Consider the following 20,037-nt stretch of genomic DNA (forward strand, 5'->3'; position numbering starts at 1 on the left):
GTCCATGGGGTTACAAAGAGTCGTGCAGAACTGAGCGACCTTCACTTTCCTCTCCTATACCCTTCCAAATCCCACATCATTGGTGAAGCCATCCTGACTTCACTCCCTACTCTATTCTATTTAATGGTGTATATATTTATATGGGGCAACTTGTTGTTTGCTCCTATTCATGTTCTTTCTCCATAATGAGATTGTCAGAACCTTATGCACAAAGATGATATATTAATATCTTCAGTCCATCGCAAAAATAGCCAGAACTCCTTTCCTTCCACAGTCTTGCAAGGTGACTTCAAAGATAGCCCCATGAAAAGATGATTATATTCCTCTCTTCTTTGAGACAGTGTTTGTCCTGTAACTTGCTTTGATCAATGTACATTAGCCAATGCAGAAGCAGAAACTTGATGCTGAGACCACCATCACAGGAATGAGCCAGAACTAATGCTGTTATCCAAATGCCAGCCCAGCCAAGAGCTGATCAAATGTCAGGCAGGTGTGTAAACCGTGGACCACCACTGACTGCAGACTGGGTTTAGCTGAAACCTGCAGAAGAACCACTCAGATAATTCCATCCAAATTTCTGACTCTCAGATTCATAAGCAAATTAAAGATTATTGTTTAAAGTCACTATTCCAGGGTACTTTGTTAAATAGCAAAAGTTAATGCTTTTAACTCAGTGCTCTGCATTGAGCTATTAGTGACTAAAATTTTTACGATACTCATAATGATGGTAATGACAATAATAACAATGACAAAGATTAAAGAAAGCCATATTCACTTTCAGTAAATTAAGAAGGCATGTGGCATACGGATGGCTAACAAACACATGAAAAGATGCTCAACGTCACTCATTATTAGAGAAATGCAAATCAAGACCACAATGAGGTACCACTTCACACCAGTCAGAATGGCTGTGATCCAAAAATCTGCAAGCAATAAATGCTGGAGAGGGTGTGGAGAAAAGGGAACCCTCCTACACTGTTGGTGGGAATGCAAACTAGTACAGCCACTATGGAGAACAGTGTGGAGATTCCTTAAAAAATTGCAAATAGAACTACCTTATGACCCAGCAATCCCACTGCTGGGCATACACACCGAGGAAACCAGAATTGAAAGAGACACATGTACCCCAATGTTCATCGCAGCACTGTTTATAATAGCCAGGACATGGAAACAACCTAGATGTCCATCAGCAGATGAATGGATAAGAAAGCTGTGGTACATATACACAATGGAGTATTACTCAGCAGTTAAAAAGAATACATTTGAATCAGTTCTGATGAGATGGATGAAACTGGAGCCGATTATACAGAGTGAAGTAAGCCAGAAAGAAAAACACCAATACAGTATACTAACACATATATATGGAATTTAGAAAGATGGCAATTACGACCCTGTATGCAAGACAGCAAAAAAGACACAGATGTATAGAACAGACTTTTGAACTCTGAGGGAGAGGAAGAGGGTGGGATGATCTGGGAGAATGGCATTGTAACATGTATACTATCATGTAAGAATCGAATCGCCAGTCTATGTCTGATGCAGGATACAGCATGCTTGGGGCTGGTGCATGGGGATGACCCAGAGAGATGTTATGGGGAGGGAGGTGGGAGGGGGGTTCATGTTTGGGAACGCATGTACACCCGTGGTGGATTCATATCAATGTATGGCAACACCAATACAGTATTGTAAAGTAAAATAAAGTAAAAATAAAAAATAAAAAAAAAAAACTCAAAAAAAAAAAAAAAAAGAAGGCATGTGGCATTGTTTCCATATTCCAACACCAGGAAATTTCAGTGCTTATAAATTGAGGAGTTTCACATTTTTGTTCAAGTGAATTGGAAAGCACAGTGTCTATAACTTTTAGGCTTTTTTTTAGGTTTATTGGTCTGTTATTTGTCTCCAACAAATCCAAAATAGCTCTTTACTCAGTTTTTATATTGGTAGCTTTTAGTGTTTCAATCCATCTTGCATTGTGTCAGAACCTTGAGAGGAGTCAGACTGTCAGCGCAGCACCAAATCTGAACATACAAGCAGACTTTGGTTCAGATCTGCTGGGGACTTTTATGCGAAAAACTCAACCAGGAACTTTCAACAACGGTAGCTTTTACCCCGTAGAAGGCGATGGCACCCCACTCCAGTACTCTTGCCTGGAAAATCCCATGGATGGAGGAGCCTGGTGGGCTGCAGTCCAGGGGGTCGCTAAGAGTCAGACAAGACCGAGCGATTTCACTTTCACTTTTCACTTTCATGCATTGGAGAAGGAAATGGCAACCCACTCCAGCGTTCTTGCCTGGAGAATCCCAGGGACAGGGGAGCCTGGTGGGCTGCCGTCTATGGGGTCGCACAGAGTCGGACACGACTGAAGCGACTTAGCAGCAGCAGCCCCAGCTTTTATCCGGTAGCCAATAATAGCTTATTTCTCATCCAAATAGTCTTCTCAAGATCTTTCAAAGTATTGTGTTTATGAAAGGTTTTAAGTGAGTTAGGTGGTATGTAAGGCCCTGATATTTAGCCTGAGAAATTTTAAATACAATGCACTTCTTTCAGCCCATTTTCCATTAAAAAAAAAAAAAAAAAGTTTGGGAATGGGGTGGGAACAGAAAGGAAATGAACAAAAATAGCTGCGGAAATGATGCGAAGTCACCAAGAACGTGGCGTATCCACATCCAGAGAGAAACATCCTTGGTCACCTAGGCCGGCTTCTCTGTGGGCTGATATGGGTAAGGTTTTTGCCAAATAGAGTCCTTTGGACTAATTATTTGAAATGTTATAAGCTCAGAGCGAGAAAAATTTTGTCACCTCCAAGCAGAAGAAGAAATATTATATAATCTTAGAAATTCGATTTCAAAGGCATTTCAGAGTTGATTTGATAAAACTTCCACATAATAGACATTCTTTCCAGAGCTAGTCCTCCACACTGTACTTGCATTCCTCAAGTCTTAGGAAAGTCGCAGTTGCCTAAGACAGCCTGTTCTATTTTAAGTGCATATTGAGACGAAGTTCTTTCTCAAATTAAGCTGAAATCTATCTCCCACCCACTGAGCCAAATTTTGCTCCTAGAACCACACCCTTCACCCATTTCCTCCCTTCTCTGCGGCTGGGTGTTGTGTTTGCAACACCAAGATCTGGAGTTAGCTGGACTTGAATTCAGTGGTCAGCTCTTTCTCTTGTCAGTTGAGTAAAGTTAGGCAAGTCTAACTCTTAAAGAATCAGCATTTGCAACTCCAATATTGGAGTCATCGTAACTGCCTTATAGGGTTGTTTGAAAATCAGAAAAGGTAATATATGTAAAGTGCATGACATAGTACTTGACACAAGGTATGTTACCAAGAAATGGAAGCTGGCGTAATTATTTTGTTTGACAGCCTTTCAGATATTTGAAAGCAATTTTATTTTTTTTCATATTCTTCTCTTCTCCACACTGAGGATCTCCTTCAATTGTACTTCAGAATATGGCACAATTTATTCTTTCCTGGATCTGGATACTACATTTGTTTATAGCTCACATTTGCATTTAGGGTCTAGTTTCAATGATACTAGACTTACACTCCCAATACAATGGGCAGTTTACCTATTCCCAGAAACTGCAAGGCATTTCCTTTAACAGATAAATCGGGATAGAAGAACAGCTCCATGGCTCATCTACAGGAAGCCAGGGCTTCCCTGGTGGCTCAGGTGGTAAAGAATCCACCTGAAATGAGGAGATCCAGATTCAATCCCTGGATCAGGAAGATCCCCTGGAGAAGGAAATGGCTACCCACTCCAGTATTCTTGCCTGGAGAATTCCATGGACAGAGGAACCTGGTGGGCTCCTGCCCATGGGGGTCTCAAAGAGTCAGACACAACTGAGCAACAAACACACACACACACACACACACTGGAAGCCTGCCTGTTCCTCCTGACTGCACCCTCTTTCAGTGTATTTTAGAAGAGAATGCCTTCTCCTCGTTCGTCTGATCTCTAGAGAAGGCACCTTTGCTAGTATGGCCCCATCTGTTAATCTATCCCTTGGAGGTGAAGGGGATAGGCAATAGCCACCTGCCAAGTTCTCAGAGTAGAGCTAGTTTAACAAGATCTTGAGCCCAAGAGATGTGCTGTCTTCCTCCTTCTCACCTGGACCAGCGAGAGCCAGTTGACTTGCTTATTCCAAGGACTAGACTGGTAGGGAGGGCATTAGTAAGCACATCTCAGGCTTTACATTTAGTTACATCTTCTAAATGAAACTTCATCAATATAGAGGCGATACTGCGGGTCACCATTTACATACACGTTCTTATGTATTATATGGTCCAAAACTCAGTGAGTGAAGAGGGGGTGCTACTTCCTGGCCACTTCCAGACCCCAGTACGTTCTGACCATAATATGGAAATAGTCCCACCACTTGAGTCCCGATATTTGAGGAAGTCTGAGGACTGCTCTCACCTCTGCCTGCTCCACACCAGCAGGAGTTCCCTTTCGTAGAAACCAACCCCTTTCTTATAGAAACCAACTAGGAGAGGGTCAGAAACAGAAGGAGATCTGGTATATTGCAGATTTTCCAGTGTTCCATATGTTCACTCTCAAGAAGCTAAGCAATAGAAGCCAGAGAAGATCCTATATCAGTGCAACAGACTTAACAATACATGACTTCTAATTGCACAAGGATTCACTCATTTTAGCCAGCAGTCCATCTGTAAGTTCCAAATAAGAGATCAAATCCACTGAGTAGGTAACAAGCAGTACAAATGGCAAACCATAAATCCCATACATTGACAAGCACTGGATAGATTTCTCATGATAAATTTTTTTTAATGCCAAATGTTCACGACTTAACTTCCTTTATGGGTGGCCATGTGACCTACGAGATCAGAGACATCTTTGGGGGAGCTTCTCAGCGTTTCCTCGCTCATGAAAAAGAGAGACAGGCAAAGAGAAGCTTTAACCCTCTCCTCTGCTTTGGGTTCTGTCATGTGACTGCAGCAGCCATCTTGGAACCATCATATCACAGCACTGAGGCTGCTGGAGCAGAAGGATGCAAAGAACCTGGGCACTTGTTGACATCACGATGCTACTGAACAAACCTGTTAGACAGCTGCCCCCAGGCTGCCCAGGTTTCTCTCACTTAGGCACAGTACTCTGCAAGGAATCTCTTCTGGAGGTATTCAGTTATGGGAGCCCAAGTGTCCCCATGGAAAGCAGTTCACATGGGTAGGTAGCCTGCACATGTAGGAGTGTGGCAACAAATAGCCAAATTCTTCAGGGCCCAGGCAAGGAAGAAATAGAAATGAGTGAAGCAGGCCAGGTGGTCAGTGTTGTATGAGACTGTGTGTGGGCCTCCAAATGGCCACTGCTGCGGCTTATTTTTACTCTGCAAGAATGTTGAGACCAGTGTGCTCAGATAGTCCACTTTCTCTAGGGAAGCCAGAATTTTGTATTTCTGTGTGTATTCCTTATTTTTAAATGTTTCCAATGAATTCTAATTTTAAAATACATAGAACGATTGCTCGGTTAAAGGCCTTATACCCTAGTGATTTTTGGAAATTTATAAAAAAGAAAAGATGCTACTGAACAAATTCGGGAAACTGCCAGAAGACTTCTGAATTGTGTGATGATGAAATGCCATCATTGTTTAAGAGTTGCAGTTAGGTCGTCTACTGCTTATAGCTGGACATATGCTAACTGTTATAAGCCCTAGACCCCTCTTTATAATATCTATCTTCTACTTACACTTTTTAAATATAAGTGAGTATATGGATACACATACTTATAAATGTATGTCAATATATACTTTCTGGTTTATGTACAATTAAATATACATAGGAAAAAATAAATATACATAGGAAAAGAGATTTTTTAAGTAGATGAGTATAGTAAATTGCTGAGTGGTAATGAATGATATAATTTCTTCTATGTTTCCATATTTTACAAATTTCCTACGAAAATAGACATTAATCTTCACATCAAAAAACACATTGTATTTTCAGGAAATAAAACTTTAGTGGGAAAAAATTTCTTGTAGTACAATAATAGAATTTAACCATGACAACATTTCATGGAAGTTTCATTTGGCTAAAGCAGAGAATCTACTGCAGCATAACAATACAAAGGACCCTACATACTTATCTACTACCTGAAAACAAACAAAATGGGAAATGGGCCTACTTTACAACAGGAAAGATTAAAAACTGAAGCTCTTTCTGTCTAATAAAAATAGCAGTGGTCTAGGCAGGCTGATCTCCAGTGAACTGACAAGAAGACATTACCACAGCTGTTTCTCCCAGGATTTTAGGAATATTGCATGGCCATTGATTCAGTTCAGTTCAGTTCAGTTCAGTCACTCAGTCGTGTCTGACTCTTTGTGAATCCATGAATCACCAGGCCTCCCTGTCCATCACCAACTCCCGGAGTTCACTCAGACTCATGTCCATCGAGTCAGTGAAGCCATCCAGCCATCTCATCCTCTGTCATCCCCTTCTCCTGCCGCCCCCAATTTCTCCCAGCATCAGAGTCTTTTCCAATGAGTCAACTCTTCACATGAGGTGGCCAAAGTATTGGAGTTTCAGCTTCAGCATCAGTCTTTCCAATGAACACCCAGGACTGATCTCCTTCAGAATGGACTGGTTGGATCTCCTTGCAATCCAAGGGACTCTCAAGTGTCTTCTCCAACACCACAGTTCAAAAGCATCAATTCTTCAGCACTCAGCTTTCTTCACATCCTTACATGACCACTGGGAAAACCACAGCCTTGACTAGACAGACCGTTGTTGGCAAAGTAATATCTCTGCTTTTTAATATGCTATCTAGGTTGGTCATAACTTTCCTTCCAGGAGTAAGTGTCTTTTAATTTCATGGCTGAAATCACCATCTGCAGTGATTTTGGAGCCCAAAAAAATAAAGTCTGCCACTGTTTCCACTGTTTCCCCATCTATTTCCCATGAAGTGATGGGACCAGATGCCATGATCTTTGTTTTCTGATCTTTGTTTTGAGATTTAAGCCAACTTTTTCACTCTCCTCTTTCACTTTCATCAGGAGGCTTTTTAACTCCTCTTCACTTTCTGCCATAAGGGTGGTGTCATCTCCATATCTGAGTTTATTGACATTTTTCCCGGCAATCTTGATTCCAGCTTGTGCTTCTTCCAGCCCAGCGTTTCTCATGATATACTCTGCATAGAAGTTAAATAAGCAGGGTGACAATATACAGCCTTGATGTACTCCTTTTCCTATTTGGAACCAGTCTGTTATTCCATGTTCAGTTCTAACTGTTGCTTCCTGACCTGCAAATAGGTTTCTCAAGAGGTAGGTCAGGTGGTCTGGTATTCCCATCTCTTTCAGAATTTTCCACAGTTTATTGTGATCCACACAGTCAAAGGCTTTGGCATAGGCAATAAAGCAGAAATAGATGTTTTTCTGGAACTCTCTTGCTTTTTCCATGATCCAGCCGATGTTGGCAATTTGATCTCTGGTTCCTCTGCCTTTTCTAAAACCAGCTTGAACATCAGGAAGTTCACAGTTCACGTATTGCTGAAGCCTGGCTTGGTGAATTTTGAGCATTACTTTACTAGCGTATGAGATGAGTGCAATTGTGCGGTAGTTTAAGCATTCTTTGGCATTGCCTTTCTTTGGGATTGGAATGAAAACTGACCTTTTCCAGTCCTGTGGCCACTGCTGAGTTTTCCAAATTTGCTGGCATATTGAGTGCAGCACTTTCACAGCATCATCTTTCAGGATTTGAAAGAGCTCAACTGGAATTCCATCACCTCCACTAGCTTTGTTCATAGTGATGCTTTCTAAGGCCCACTTGACTTCACATTCCAGGATGTCTGGCTCTAGATGAGTGATCACACCATTGTGATTATCTGGGTCATGAAGATCTTTTTTGTACAGTTCTTCTGTGTATTCTTGCCACCTTTTCTTAATATCTTATGCTTCTGTTAGGTCCATACCATTGTTGTCCTTTATTGAGCCCATCTTTGCATGAAATGTTCCCTTTGTACCTCTAATTTTCTTGAAGAGATCTCTAGTCTTTCCCGTTCTGTTGTTTTCAATATTTCTTTGCACTGATCGCTGAGGTAGGCTTTCTTATCTCTCCTTGCTATTCTTGGAACTCTGCATTCAGATGCTTATATCTTTCCTTTTCTCCTTTGCTTTTCACTTCTCTTCTTTTCACAGCTATTTGTAAGCCTTCCTCAGACAGCCATTTTGCTTGTTTGCATTTCTTTTCCATGGGGATGGTCTTGATCCCTGTCTCCTGTACAATGTCATGAACCTCGATCCATAGCTCATCAGGCACTCTGTCTATCACATCTAGTCCCTTAAATCTATTTCTCACTTCCACTGTATAATCATAAGGGATTTGATTTAGGTCATACCTGAATGGTCTAGTGGTTTTCCCCACTTTCTTCAATTTAAGTCTGAATTTGTCAATAAGGAGTTCATGATCTGAGCCACAGTCAGCTCCCAGTCTTGTTTTTGCTGACTGTATAGAGCTTCTCCATCTTTGGCTGCAAAGAATATAATCAATCTGATTTCAGTATTGACCATCTGGTGATGTTCATGTGTAGTGTCTTCTCTTGTGTTGTTGGAAGAGGGTGTTTGCTATGACCAATGTGTTCTCTTGGCAAATCTCTATTAGCCTTTGCCCTGCTTCATTCTGTACTCTAAGGCCAAATTTGCCTGTTACTGCAGGTGTTTCTTGACTTCCCACTTTTGCATTCCAGTCCCCTATAATAAAAAGAACATCTTTTGGGGGTGTTAGTTCTAAAAGGTCTTGTAGGTCTTCATAGAACCATTCGACTTCAGCTTCTTCAGCGTTACCGGTTGCGGCATAGGCTTGGATTACCATGATATTGAATGGTTTGCCTTGGAAACGAACAGAGATCATTCTGTCGTTTTTGAGATTGCATCCAAGTACTGTATTTTGGACTCGTTTAATGACCATGATGGCTACTCCATTTCTTCTAAGGGATTCCTGCCCACAGTAGTAAATACAATGGTCATTTGAGTTAAATTCACCCATTGCAGCCCATTTTAGTTCGCTGATTCCTAGAATGTCGACGTTCACTCTTGCCATCTCCTGTTTGACCACTTGCAATTTGCCTTGATTCATGGACCTGACATTCCAGGTTCCTATGCAATATTGCTCTTTACAGCATCGAACCTTGCTTCTATCACCAGTCACATCCACAACTGGGTGATGTTTTTGCTTTGGTTCCATCCCTTCATTCTTTCTGGAGTTATTTCTCCACTGATCTCCAGTAGCATATTGGGCACCTACCAACCTGGGGAGTTCCTCTTTTGGTATCCTATCATTTTGCCTTTTCATACTGTTCATGGGGTTCTCAAGGCAAGAATACTGAAGTGGTTTTCCATTCCCTTCTCCAGTGGACCACATTCTGTCAGACCTCTCCACCATGACCCTCCCATCTTGGGTGGCCCCACATGGCATAGCTTAGTTTCATTGATTTAGACAAGACTGTGGTCCGTGTGATTAGATTGACTAGTTTTCTGTGATTATGGTTTCAGTGTGTCTGCCCTCTGATGCCCTCTCACAACACCTACCACCATCTTACTTGGGTTTCTCTTACCTTGGACTTGGGGTATCTCTTCATGGCTGCTCCAGCAAACCGCAGCCGCTGCTCCTTACCTTGGACGAGGGGTATCTCCTCACAGCCGCCCCTCTTGACCTTGAACGTGGAGTAGGTCCTCTTGGCCCTCCTGTGCCCACGCAGCCGCCGCTCCTTGGATGTTTAAAGCTTTTAGAAATCAGATATACAAAACTTTACTATGCAAGGCCCTGAGAAAGAAGTACATATCTAATTATTGAATATTTGTTCAGTAATCTGACCTTGAATTTAAAGTAGTAATTAGAATTGAAACTCCTTATTGTTGTTTTTGTCAGTGTGAACAGAGCTTGGATAACAGGAATGTAAATTTTCCCCCAAATGATTAGTCAGTCAGTTCAGTCACTCAGTCATGTCTGTTTTTTTGCTATCCCATGGACTGCAGCATGCCAGGCTTCCCTGTCCATCACCAACTCCCTGAGCTTGCTCAAACTCCTGTCCATCGAGTCGGTGATACCATCCAACCATCTCATCCTCTCTCATCCTCTTGTCCTCCTGCCTTCAATCTTTCCCAGCATCAGGGTCTTTTCCAGTGAGTCAGTTCTTTGCATCAGGTGGCCAAAGTATTGGAATTTCAGCTTCAGCATCAGTCCTTCCAATGAATATTCCAGACTGCTTTCCTTTAGGATGGACTAGTTGGATCTCCTGGCAGTCCAAGGGACTCTCAAGAGTCTTCTCCAACACCACAGTTCAAAAGCATCAATTCTTTGACTCTCAGCTGCCACGACTATAGTTTTTTAAATGTTGGGCCCCAAACAATAATGTGTGATTTATACACATGGCTCATAATCCCATACATTATTACTCTCAGATATCCTTTGGCAAGATATGAGTTGGGAAATAGGATTTATTCTCAGTCTGTTTTATTAAGAGAAAAATATACAGGCAAGGAAAGGATCAAATCTTTTTCTCTCTCAAAATTCTTATCAACTATAAACATACATGAATTATTTAGTATATTTCAGGTAACTGGTTACTAAAAGATAAAAATATGTAAAATTATTAAAGAGATGGAAATACCAGACCACCTTAGCTGCCTCCTGAGAAACCTGTATGCAAGTCAAGAAGCAACAGCTAGAACCGGACATGGAACAACAGACCAGTTCCAGATTGGAAAAGGAGTAGATCAAGGCCGCATATTGTCACCCTGCTTGCTTAACTTATATTATATGCAGAGTACATCATGTGAAATGCCAGGCTGGATGAAACACAAGCTGGAATCAAGATTGCCAGGAGAAATATCAATAACCTCAGAAATACAAATGACATCACCCTTATGGCAGAAAGTGGAGAGGAACTAAAGAGCCTCTTGATGAAGGTGAAAGAGCAGAGTGAAAAAGTTGGCTAAAACTCAACATTCAAAAAATGAAGATTATGGCATCTGGTCCCATCACTTCATGGGAAATAGATGAGGAAACAGTGGAAACAGTGTCAGACTTTATTTTGTTGGGCTCCACAATTACTGCAGATGGTGACTGCAGCCATGAAATTAAAAGACACTTGCTCCTTGGAAGAAAAGCTATGACCAACCTAGACACTGTATTAAAAAGCAGAGACATTACTTTGCCAACAAAGGTCCATATGGTCAAAGTTGTGGTTTTTCCAGTAGGCATGTATGTATGTGAGAGTTGGACCATAAAGAAGGCTGAGTGTTGAAGAACTGATGCTTTGAACTGTGGTGTTGGAGAAGACTCTTGAGAGTCCCTTGGACTGCTAGGAGATCCAACCAGTCCATTCTAAAGGAAATCAGTCCTGAATTCATTGGAATGACTGATGCTGAAGCTGAAGCTCTAATACTTTACAGCCACCTGATGGGAAGAACTGACTCATTAGAAAAGACCTTGATGTTGGGAAAGATTGAAGGCAGGAAGAAAAGGGGACGACAGAGGGTAAGATGGTTAGATGGCATCACTGACTCAATGGACATGAGTTTGGGCAAGCTCCAGGAGGTGGGGAAGGACAGGGAGGCCTGGACAGGGAAGTCACAAAGAGTTGGACACAACTGAGTGACTGAACAGTAACAACAACAGCAAAAGATGACAGTATTTGCTCTAAAAAATGAACAAATAAAAAATAAACCAAAAATAAACTTTCCTATCTAGTTCTGGAGATATCACAGACATAACGGCAGAGGTAATACAAGGGACTATGTGGTAAGATCGGAGAGGTAAGGGAGGTCTGTAGGGGCAGAGATTATGACTAGAGGAGCTCTGATGAGAGGGAGAAACGAAGGGAACCTTCCAGGAAGGAAGCATGAGGGTTGGGTAAGTGATGAGACACGAGGGGACACTAACAAGGTCCTTGAATGAACAAGTTATGGACACAAAACATGGGCCATGTTTAGAAGGCAGTGTAGAGAGCAAGTAGGCTATAGTGACAGGTACCAGTAGGAGGGGGGGTGGGAATTAGAGAACGGTCGCATCCTGGAATCACCGATGCAATGTACATGAACTTGGGTAAACTTCAGGAGACAGTGAGGGACAGAGAGGCCTGACGTGCTGCAGTCCATGGCGTCGAAAAGAGTCGGCTGCAACTGGGCGACTGAACAACAGCATGTCATGGAGGGGACTCCACACTTGATTCAAAACTCTGATCGTATCGACAGCACAGTGGTTATGTGCTGGCATGCGCTCATGCTCTCTCACACTCTGGATTCAGACAAAACTTTGAATCCCAGCTCCTCCTTTTAAGTTATCACATAACCTTAGGTACCTTAATTGTTGTTCTTTCTTTACTTTTTCTCTTTCTTCCTTCCTTCTTCCTTGGCTTCACTTTTCTTTAAACTTTTCATTATGAAAACTTTCAAAGATACACACGGTAAAGAGAACTGTGCAAAACATCCCAGTTACCCATCACGCCCTTTCAATAGGCATCAACATCTGACCTCCCTGGTTTCATTGGTATCCTTCCCACTCCCTCCCCACCGTCCTCCTTACTGACAGCAATAGGCTCGATGTGATTAAGTACCTGGAGAAACTGTGTATACTGCACCTGTTTAAGGTGGGAGGAGCTAGGAAAGGATACCCGAGGAGGACGTATATGAAAGCAGCATTGCCCTTAGGTTAGAGATACTGAGGGTCCCAGTCTGGGTCCCGTGCTTTAAAGAACCTGCTCCCACCCTCCTCTGGCTAATTCCTTTACCACATAGAAAGGGGAGCCAAGGAAATGTGCCCTCTCCCAGGCACAGCCTGTGCCTTGCCCTGGTACCCAGACCCCCAGAATTCCCTTTCTAAATGGCTTGAGGTCACTTCTGCTCTACCCCCTGGATGTGTGTCATAGATCCTGGAGTTGGGCAAGATGGCTGGTTGAGAGGCAGAGGTGTGCCGAGATAGGACCTGGGCTGAGTCCACACAGGGGGTCCCCTCACTCAGCATACTGATTAGGAGAGGAGAGGCAGAAAGAAAGGGTCCCCCCAGCCTTGTTTCTGCAACCCAAGAGCTCCTACCTAGAGATCCATTCTTACCCAAACACCCCAGAAACATTAAGATCAGGCTTTTGAAAGTGAGGGACATCTATAATTTTTCTCAGCATTCTTGAATTTAAGTTTATGCCACTGATGCCTTTTGTCAAGTCAGTTGCCTGGACTGCCATTGAGCCAGATGAGCAGTGTCTGAGTCCCTGGGAGAATGGAATAAAGGGCACATGGGAAACAATGAAGATGGCCAATTCAGCTGCCATCAGAAGAACAGATTTGCATTGAACCAGGAGGCCAGAGCAGACCCGTGTTTCTTTGGTGAGCAGATCTTTTCAAGGGTTTTCTCTATCAGAGAGTTAAAGCCCTATAGTATTAAAAAATAATAATAATACAAAGAAAAACACCCGTGGATGCCTCTGTACAAAACAGAATTATTGTTTAAGCACATATTTCATTTTGGAAGCAGGAAAGCAGAACTTAGCCATTAAAGTGCAAGGATGGGTGGGTGGGAAGTGTGCTATATGTCTTAATAGGCATATACCTAAAGAAAAAAGTAGAAAAAGTGAAGCAGGCAGCCCACAACAGCAATTAGGACTTTTCATTCCGAGTGGATAATATGTAGTTTCATTTAAACAGGAACACAATCTTCATTAACTTAATTTGTAAAAGCAGTAACTCCAACTCCCAGCTCTTGCTGGGAGTAAGGCATTTTCAGACACATCACTTCTACTTCTAAATTAAGAGTGAATCAGTCCTGTGGAGTTAATTACCAGTAAATACAACCTGAAGTAGGTCTCCCACGTGGCACTGAGCCAGCAAAGGTGGTTCTGTGTTAGCCAGAAACACTGCAAGATATTGGATACTTGAAAAGCTAAGTTTATGTGCTTGGCAACTGTTTGCAGGAATAGCAGGTTTGTAGCATCTACCGCGAGAAACAAGGATAAAGGCCTAATTAAAAGAAAACCTTTTGATAAGGAACTTAGGCAAGTGTCCCCCAGCCCTCTCCCCACAAAAAAGTAAAATTCAGTTCTCAGTTATTGCAGCCTTTCCCCCAAATCAGTTACACTTACAGAAAGGAAATAATAGCTATTTCTTTTCAATGCTGGCATATGTATCCTATTTAGTTATAAAAGATAGAAATAAATTTAGAAACTAAATGTAGAATCAAATAAAGCCAGAACAAAGAAGTCGCTTTTATCACCAGTGCTTTGGGATACAGTGTCATCTGTTACAGTGTTCTCAAAGAGATATTCAAGAAGACCAGAGACAGACGAAAAAAACAGGCAGAGGAATAGTTGTCTGAACTTTAATTGAGTATTTAAATCAAGAAAAATGGGAGCAGATGAAACCTTAGTAAGAGAGAAATGGTGCATGCACAAAGGGATTAGATTAATAAAATGACTGCTGACTACTGGTGATGAACCCATCTGTTTCGTTTTTCTGCAAACATGTCAAAGTTTCCTGCCACTCCCATAATTATTCAAATGTACAAGTGTTCCCACTCTCCTGGCTTACAAACGTCCAGGAGGCCAACAATTTGGTTCCTGAATTACACCGTCGAGGCTGTTCAGCCCCAGACTGGATGTAGTGAGCAGCAGTCAGAATTGCTGGTAACTGAATATTTTACTATTTTTCTCTCATTTTAATTTTATAGTGATTTTACACAGCTTTGCATTTCAAATATTGAACATCCCTAAATAAACTTACTAAAAGAGATGAAAATGGCAAGCCTCAAATTATACATTTTAGAACAGATTCCCACTTGAACTGTTCCTTTTTATAACTGAGTTCATTATACCTTCTTTAACATATACGATATCAATGTTAAGTGTCATGGTAATACATATGAACTACATTTAAAAAATTGTTCCTCTCTAGTGTGTGGCTTGTCTAAACCCTTAAAAAGCACAGGCGGCTTTGCAGAGTGGTTCATTTGCAAGATAAAGTCCCACCTGAGAGTTTTCTCATAAATTGGGTCAAGACAAGAATTCTTGGTAGCCAGAGGTGTCTCTGTGTCTCTTTTCATATAATTGATGGCTGCTTCTTCTGGTGTCTGGAAGAAGTACAATGTCCTTGTCCAATGGGTATTGCTTTAGTATACCACATGCTCAGTAAGTTCTAGCATCTAGGAGCATGCAATAGAGGTTAATATTAGCTATGCAATCATGGTGTTAGTCGTGTTTAATTAAATCATGTGCATTGAGATATTTTAAACGTTAAAGAGAAAACAGAAGGACTTATTCTCCTTAGCAACCATTATAGTACAGAAAGTTCACAGCCGCAATCACACTCACAAGGCAGGTAAACTGATGAGAAAATGAGGGTAACAACAAACGTGCATGCCACAGAAAACCCGACACCGGTACCTGAAATAGACAGCGCCCTTATTTTTTTTCAACATTCCATAGCTAGCTCAGACCATCAATCAACACAATGGAAACCTGTCACTTTAACACTTAATGTCAATTTTCAGTCTTAGAAGTGCAAAGGGGAATGTAAAATAATAAATCTGAGGGTTTCCCTCCTCACTGGCTAAGATTCTGTCTCATCCGGGAATGATGTTACTTTATAAAAACCCTTTTAAGAGCAAAGGGCCTGGGGTCTTAATGGCAACTTACTGGTGTATATCCTGTGACTTCATTCTTCAGGTCAATACAGAAAGGCTAAATTGTTACAGAAGCATCATTAAAGATAGGTTACTTTCTAAAATGCTTTATAAATATCATTTCCTTCTTCAATATTATTCCCTTTGGCTTATGCACACTCGAGGCGCTTTATATACATCTTAAGACGATGAAGGTGGGAATGGTAATCAAGGTAACAAAGCTGTTTTTCCAAAACTGTGAAAATAAATTGACCGGTTCTTTCGGAAAGTCATTGCGCAAGTTCCTGAAGTTTCCGGTGTTCTGACTTTAGGATTTCCCTAAAACACGGAAACAAAGGGTAAAAATCAGGTGGCCGTCGAAAATGACTTCGCGGCCCACATGTACACTGAAACCTCGGTTCAGGTATTCCACTGGGGTCGAAGGCGAAATCTTCGCACCGGTTTATTATTGAGCTTCGCCCGCCGGAGTCTTCGTTCAGGCTGGGGATACTTTCCAAGGGCAGGAGGCGGCGGTGACCAAGGCCATTGGAAGGCGGGCATCTCCGCTTCCCGAGCGCCCTGCCCGGGTCACCAGTGCTGGCCGGCGGCGCGAGTGCCCAGCTGAGCCTGGGACACCGCGGGCATGGCCGTGGCGGCGGCAGCAGCGGCCGCCGCGTCGCCGACGCCGGGCAGGACTGAGCGCACCGAGCGGCGGAACTCTTCGTTCCTCCACGTGTAGAGCAGCGGGTTGAGCGCGGACAGGGCACAGCACAGGAGCCAGCTGGCCGCCTGCACGCCCCAGGGCACGGGCAGCGAGAAGCCGCTGGCCAGGCTCACCCACACCAGCGGCTGCGTGGCCAGCAGGAAGACGCAGCAGAGCAGCAGCACCGACAGGCCGCTGAGACGCCGCTGCGCCCGCCGCGGGTGCAACGCCGCGGGCAGAGGCTGAGCCTGCGCCGGGAGCTGAGCACCACCCGGGCCCGGCGCGTGCGGGGCGCCCGGGAAGGCGGCGGCGGCGGCGGCGCAGCCGGGCAGCTGGTGCAGCAGGTGGAAGTTGAGGACGCTGACCCGCTTGACGCTGACGCGCACGCGGCGCACGATGCCCAGGTAGCAGTGCAGCAGCAGCGCCGTCTGCGCCAGCAGCGCCCCGGCGGCCAGCAGGGCCGGGTAGTGGACGCGCGGGGGCGCGGCGCCCGGACGCGGCGCCCAGGGCGGGAGCAGCAGCACGAGGCCCAGGGCTAGCGCCCAGGACAACGCCAGCATGCCCGCCGTGTGGCGCCGCTGGTACAGCGCCTGGTAGGTGGCGGGCGCCCGGGTGATGAGCAGGTAGCGGTTCAGGGCCACCAGGCAGTGGGACAAGAGGGACACGGTGAGCCCGAGGCCCAGCAGCCCGCCCCGCAGCAGGCGGTAGCTGCCCCCGGCGCCGTCCCAATCCCCGGGGGGCTCCGCGGAGCCCGCCGGCAGGAGCCCGAGCACCGCCTCCTGCGGCATCCAGAGGGCGCAGACGCTGAGGTCGGCGGCGCAGCCGTTCACGATGAAGGCGTTGCTGGTCGTCTGAAGCTTTCGGAAGGACGACACGAGATAGATGACCATGCCGTTGGCCAGCGTGCCCCCGATGGCCAGGCCCGAGTACAGGAGGGACACGGGGATGCGTCGGCCCGCCCACGACTCCTCTTCCTCGCAGAGCAGCAGCAGGGATCCCCCGGTGGTGGAGGAGGTGGACGTGGAAGAGTTGGTCATTCTGGCCAACCCTTCACACCTCGCTGGCTAGCGTCCGTTTCTCGCAGCGCGGCCCATCCTGATGCCCTCCTGCAGGGAGGGCAGAGACCTTCCTTCAGACCTCTGCCACCGACGCAAAAGGCTGTGGCAGAATAATGGGCTGGGGAAGGGGGTAGAGGGAGCTCGAGGAGAACGGGGGTGGCAAATGACAAGTGCCTGCCTCGAAAATGTCTCCAGTGCCAGAGAAAGGCCTCTTTGCACTCAGCAGGCACCAGGGAAGCCTTGGGACCGAACAATACAATCCCTGTCCCTCAATCGCCCCTTCGCCTGCTAAATACACACACAGATACACACGTGGGAATGGCAGATGGAGCCCCTAGTTTCCATGAGAAAGCAGAGATATGCCACCTGGGGGAAATGCCAGAGGAAAAGGGGTTGGGGGTATCTTACTTTCTGGCTGGTCCTTAGCTGACGGGTAGCAGAGGGAGGAAGGCCAAGGAATACCTCCTCAGCAGCAGCATCTGTGGTCCTGCAATCAACAGGAGAAACTCATCTGGGATCAGCACCAGGAGCAAGTGCTTCCTTCCCGGTGCAGCATCCACTCATGGCCCTAGGCAGAAGCCAGCAGCTGCAGGGAGACTCCTCAGCTGGCAGCAAGGCTGGAGAAAGTCAAGTGGCAGGCGGCAAGCCGGGGCGGGTGGGCAGGTAGGCAGGCAGGAGCAGCAGCAGTAAGGGTGCTTGGCTGCAAAAGCAGAAGCTGAGCTCAAGAGGAGAGCACCCCCGTGCTCAGAAGCTAGAGTGGTGGCTGATGCGGTGAACCCACTCGAAGCTCTCTCCTGCTCAGTTATACATCACCCAGGGAAAAGGCAGCCTTTCCATGCTGGTATGAATTATTCAATAGCTTCTAACTTGTGAAAGGGAAGAAAAATATCTTGCTCAGAAAGTCCTGTAATTAACAAGTTTCTCTGTCTTTTCTGTCTCTCAATCGCCCTATTTTTCACCTTGCTTCATTTTTCTTTCCTTCCCCCACCCCTTCCATCAATGCTAGAATAAAATGTAATATACCCGCAATGTATTTCATCTTTGTCTGATGCATCCTGGGGATGAGATTTTTCTGAGAGATAAATATACTCCTAAGACCCAGGGCTGATCTTTCCATCCCACATTTTCAGAGAGAATTACTTTATGTCCTACTTGAAATTCACTTTTTCTTTGGTAAGGTGGGATATGGGTGTAATATACAGAAAATCTTCAAGTCTTAATTGCAATCAAAATTTCAGTTTTATTTCTCATCGCCAAACTCCTTTCTAGAGTGTGGCTTCTGTTTCAGTAATGAAATAGAGGGTAAAAACGAATGGTCAGAAGGTTACATACCAGTGGGTTTCTGGGGGTAAGCAAGGGGCTTGAATGATCCACACTATAAAGAACAGAGTGATCTGTTTTTACCGCAGAATTTTTGATCCTATGGCCTTAGACAGAGATTTGCAGTCTGAAGTTGGAATCTTCCACAAGCGAAATTTTTCATAAAAGTCATCACCCTCCAGAAATCATTTTTCACTGGGAAAGTCATTTATTTGAAAATTTAACTCAGAAACATGACATAATAGAAAAAAATGCTAGGTGGGTTTTCAGGACACTTGGGTTCTAAACTGGGCATCTACCAAATAGCCTTGTGTTGGATTGTTTTCATCTTGTCAAATAAGGAATTTCACTCGGTGACTTCCAAGGCCCTTTCTGTTCGAACTTTCTCTGAATGCCCATGCATAAATTTGACATATCTCCACCCTCCTGTGACACTTGAAATATACCTGCTCTGTCTAACATGTAACGTAGTCTCAGGTCCCGTGGCAGGAGTTTTTTCCAGTCTGTTCCTCAGGGTGCCTGTTCAGGATGAAGCACAAAATACCCTTCATTTGCTTCCCTGTCTGTCCTTCAAAAACTGTTAATGACTACTAACTCATTAATAGTTAATAGTCTATTAACTGTAGTCTACTGACTATTAACCCCATTAATATGGGGGTAGGATTAAGCAGGGCCTAATGAATTTAGTCCATTTAGGTGATATCTAAATGGAATTAGTTGAGTTGGGGGGTTTTTTGCCAGTGTCTTTTATCTGCTGTTATTTAAGTCTTTCAGTATAGCAAGGCCGATAAGCTTGCAAGAGAGCCTCTAATCATTCATAGTTAAAACTTGCTGAAACAAAAATTTTCTCTCACATCAGGGGGATTCAAAGTCCAGGTTCTTGGTCCCAGTTGTTGCTGTCTTGCATAGGAGTGAGTAAAATCTCTGCTGGGGGACTCAGGTGTATTGCAATCACATACACTTCTGCCAAGACCCTCCCTATTTAGCCCTGGCCTGGCAGGGGCCCAGTTTTTGTTTGGGGGGGGTTGTTTTTGTTTTAAGCTACTGAACTTACATGATATAGGGTGGGAGTTTTTTTCTATCTTATTTCCAGCATCAGAACAGTATTCAGTTAGAATTAATATACTTGTTATTGAATCAACAAATGGATGAGTGTTTGTTGTTTAGTCACTAAGTCACGTCTGATGTTTTTGTGACCCCATGGACTGTAGCCCACCAGGCTCCTTTGTTCATGGGAGTTCCCAGGCTAGAATACTGGCATGGGTTGCCATTTCCTTCTCCAGGAGATCTTCGCAACCCAGAGATCAAACCCTCATCTCCTGCATTGGCAGGTAGATTCTTAACCACTGAGCCACCA

At 44.2% G+C, this 20,037-nt stretch overlaps 1 protein-coding gene across 1 annotated transcript; it reads right to left on the minus strand.

Moving 5' to 3' along the window:
• Window positions 1-16,187: 16,187 nt before the first annotated feature.
• Window positions 16,188-17,339, minus strand: GPR88 (G protein-coupled receptor 88). Its single transcript, XM_068966622.1, has one exon. It carries the CDS (start codon window positions 17,337-17,339, stop codon window positions 16,188-16,190), a length of 1,152 nt encoding a protein of 383 aa, XP_068822723.1.
• Between the last annotated feature and the right edge of the window lie 2,698 nt (window positions 17,340-20,037).

The sequence above is a fragment of the Capricornis sumatraensis genome, chromosome 2 (assembly GCF_032405125.1).
Source record: "Capricornis sumatraensis isolate serow.1 chromosome 2, serow.2, whole genome shotgun sequence".
NCBI lineage: Eukaryota > Metazoa > Chordata > Mammalia > Artiodactyla > Bovidae > Capricornis > Capricornis sumatraensis.

Excerpts from the sequence above, each read along its gene's own strand:
- GPR88 (XM_068966622.1), bottom strand. The coding sequence starts at position 17,339 with ATGACCAACTCTTCCACGTCCACCTCCTCCACCACCGGGGGATCCCTG.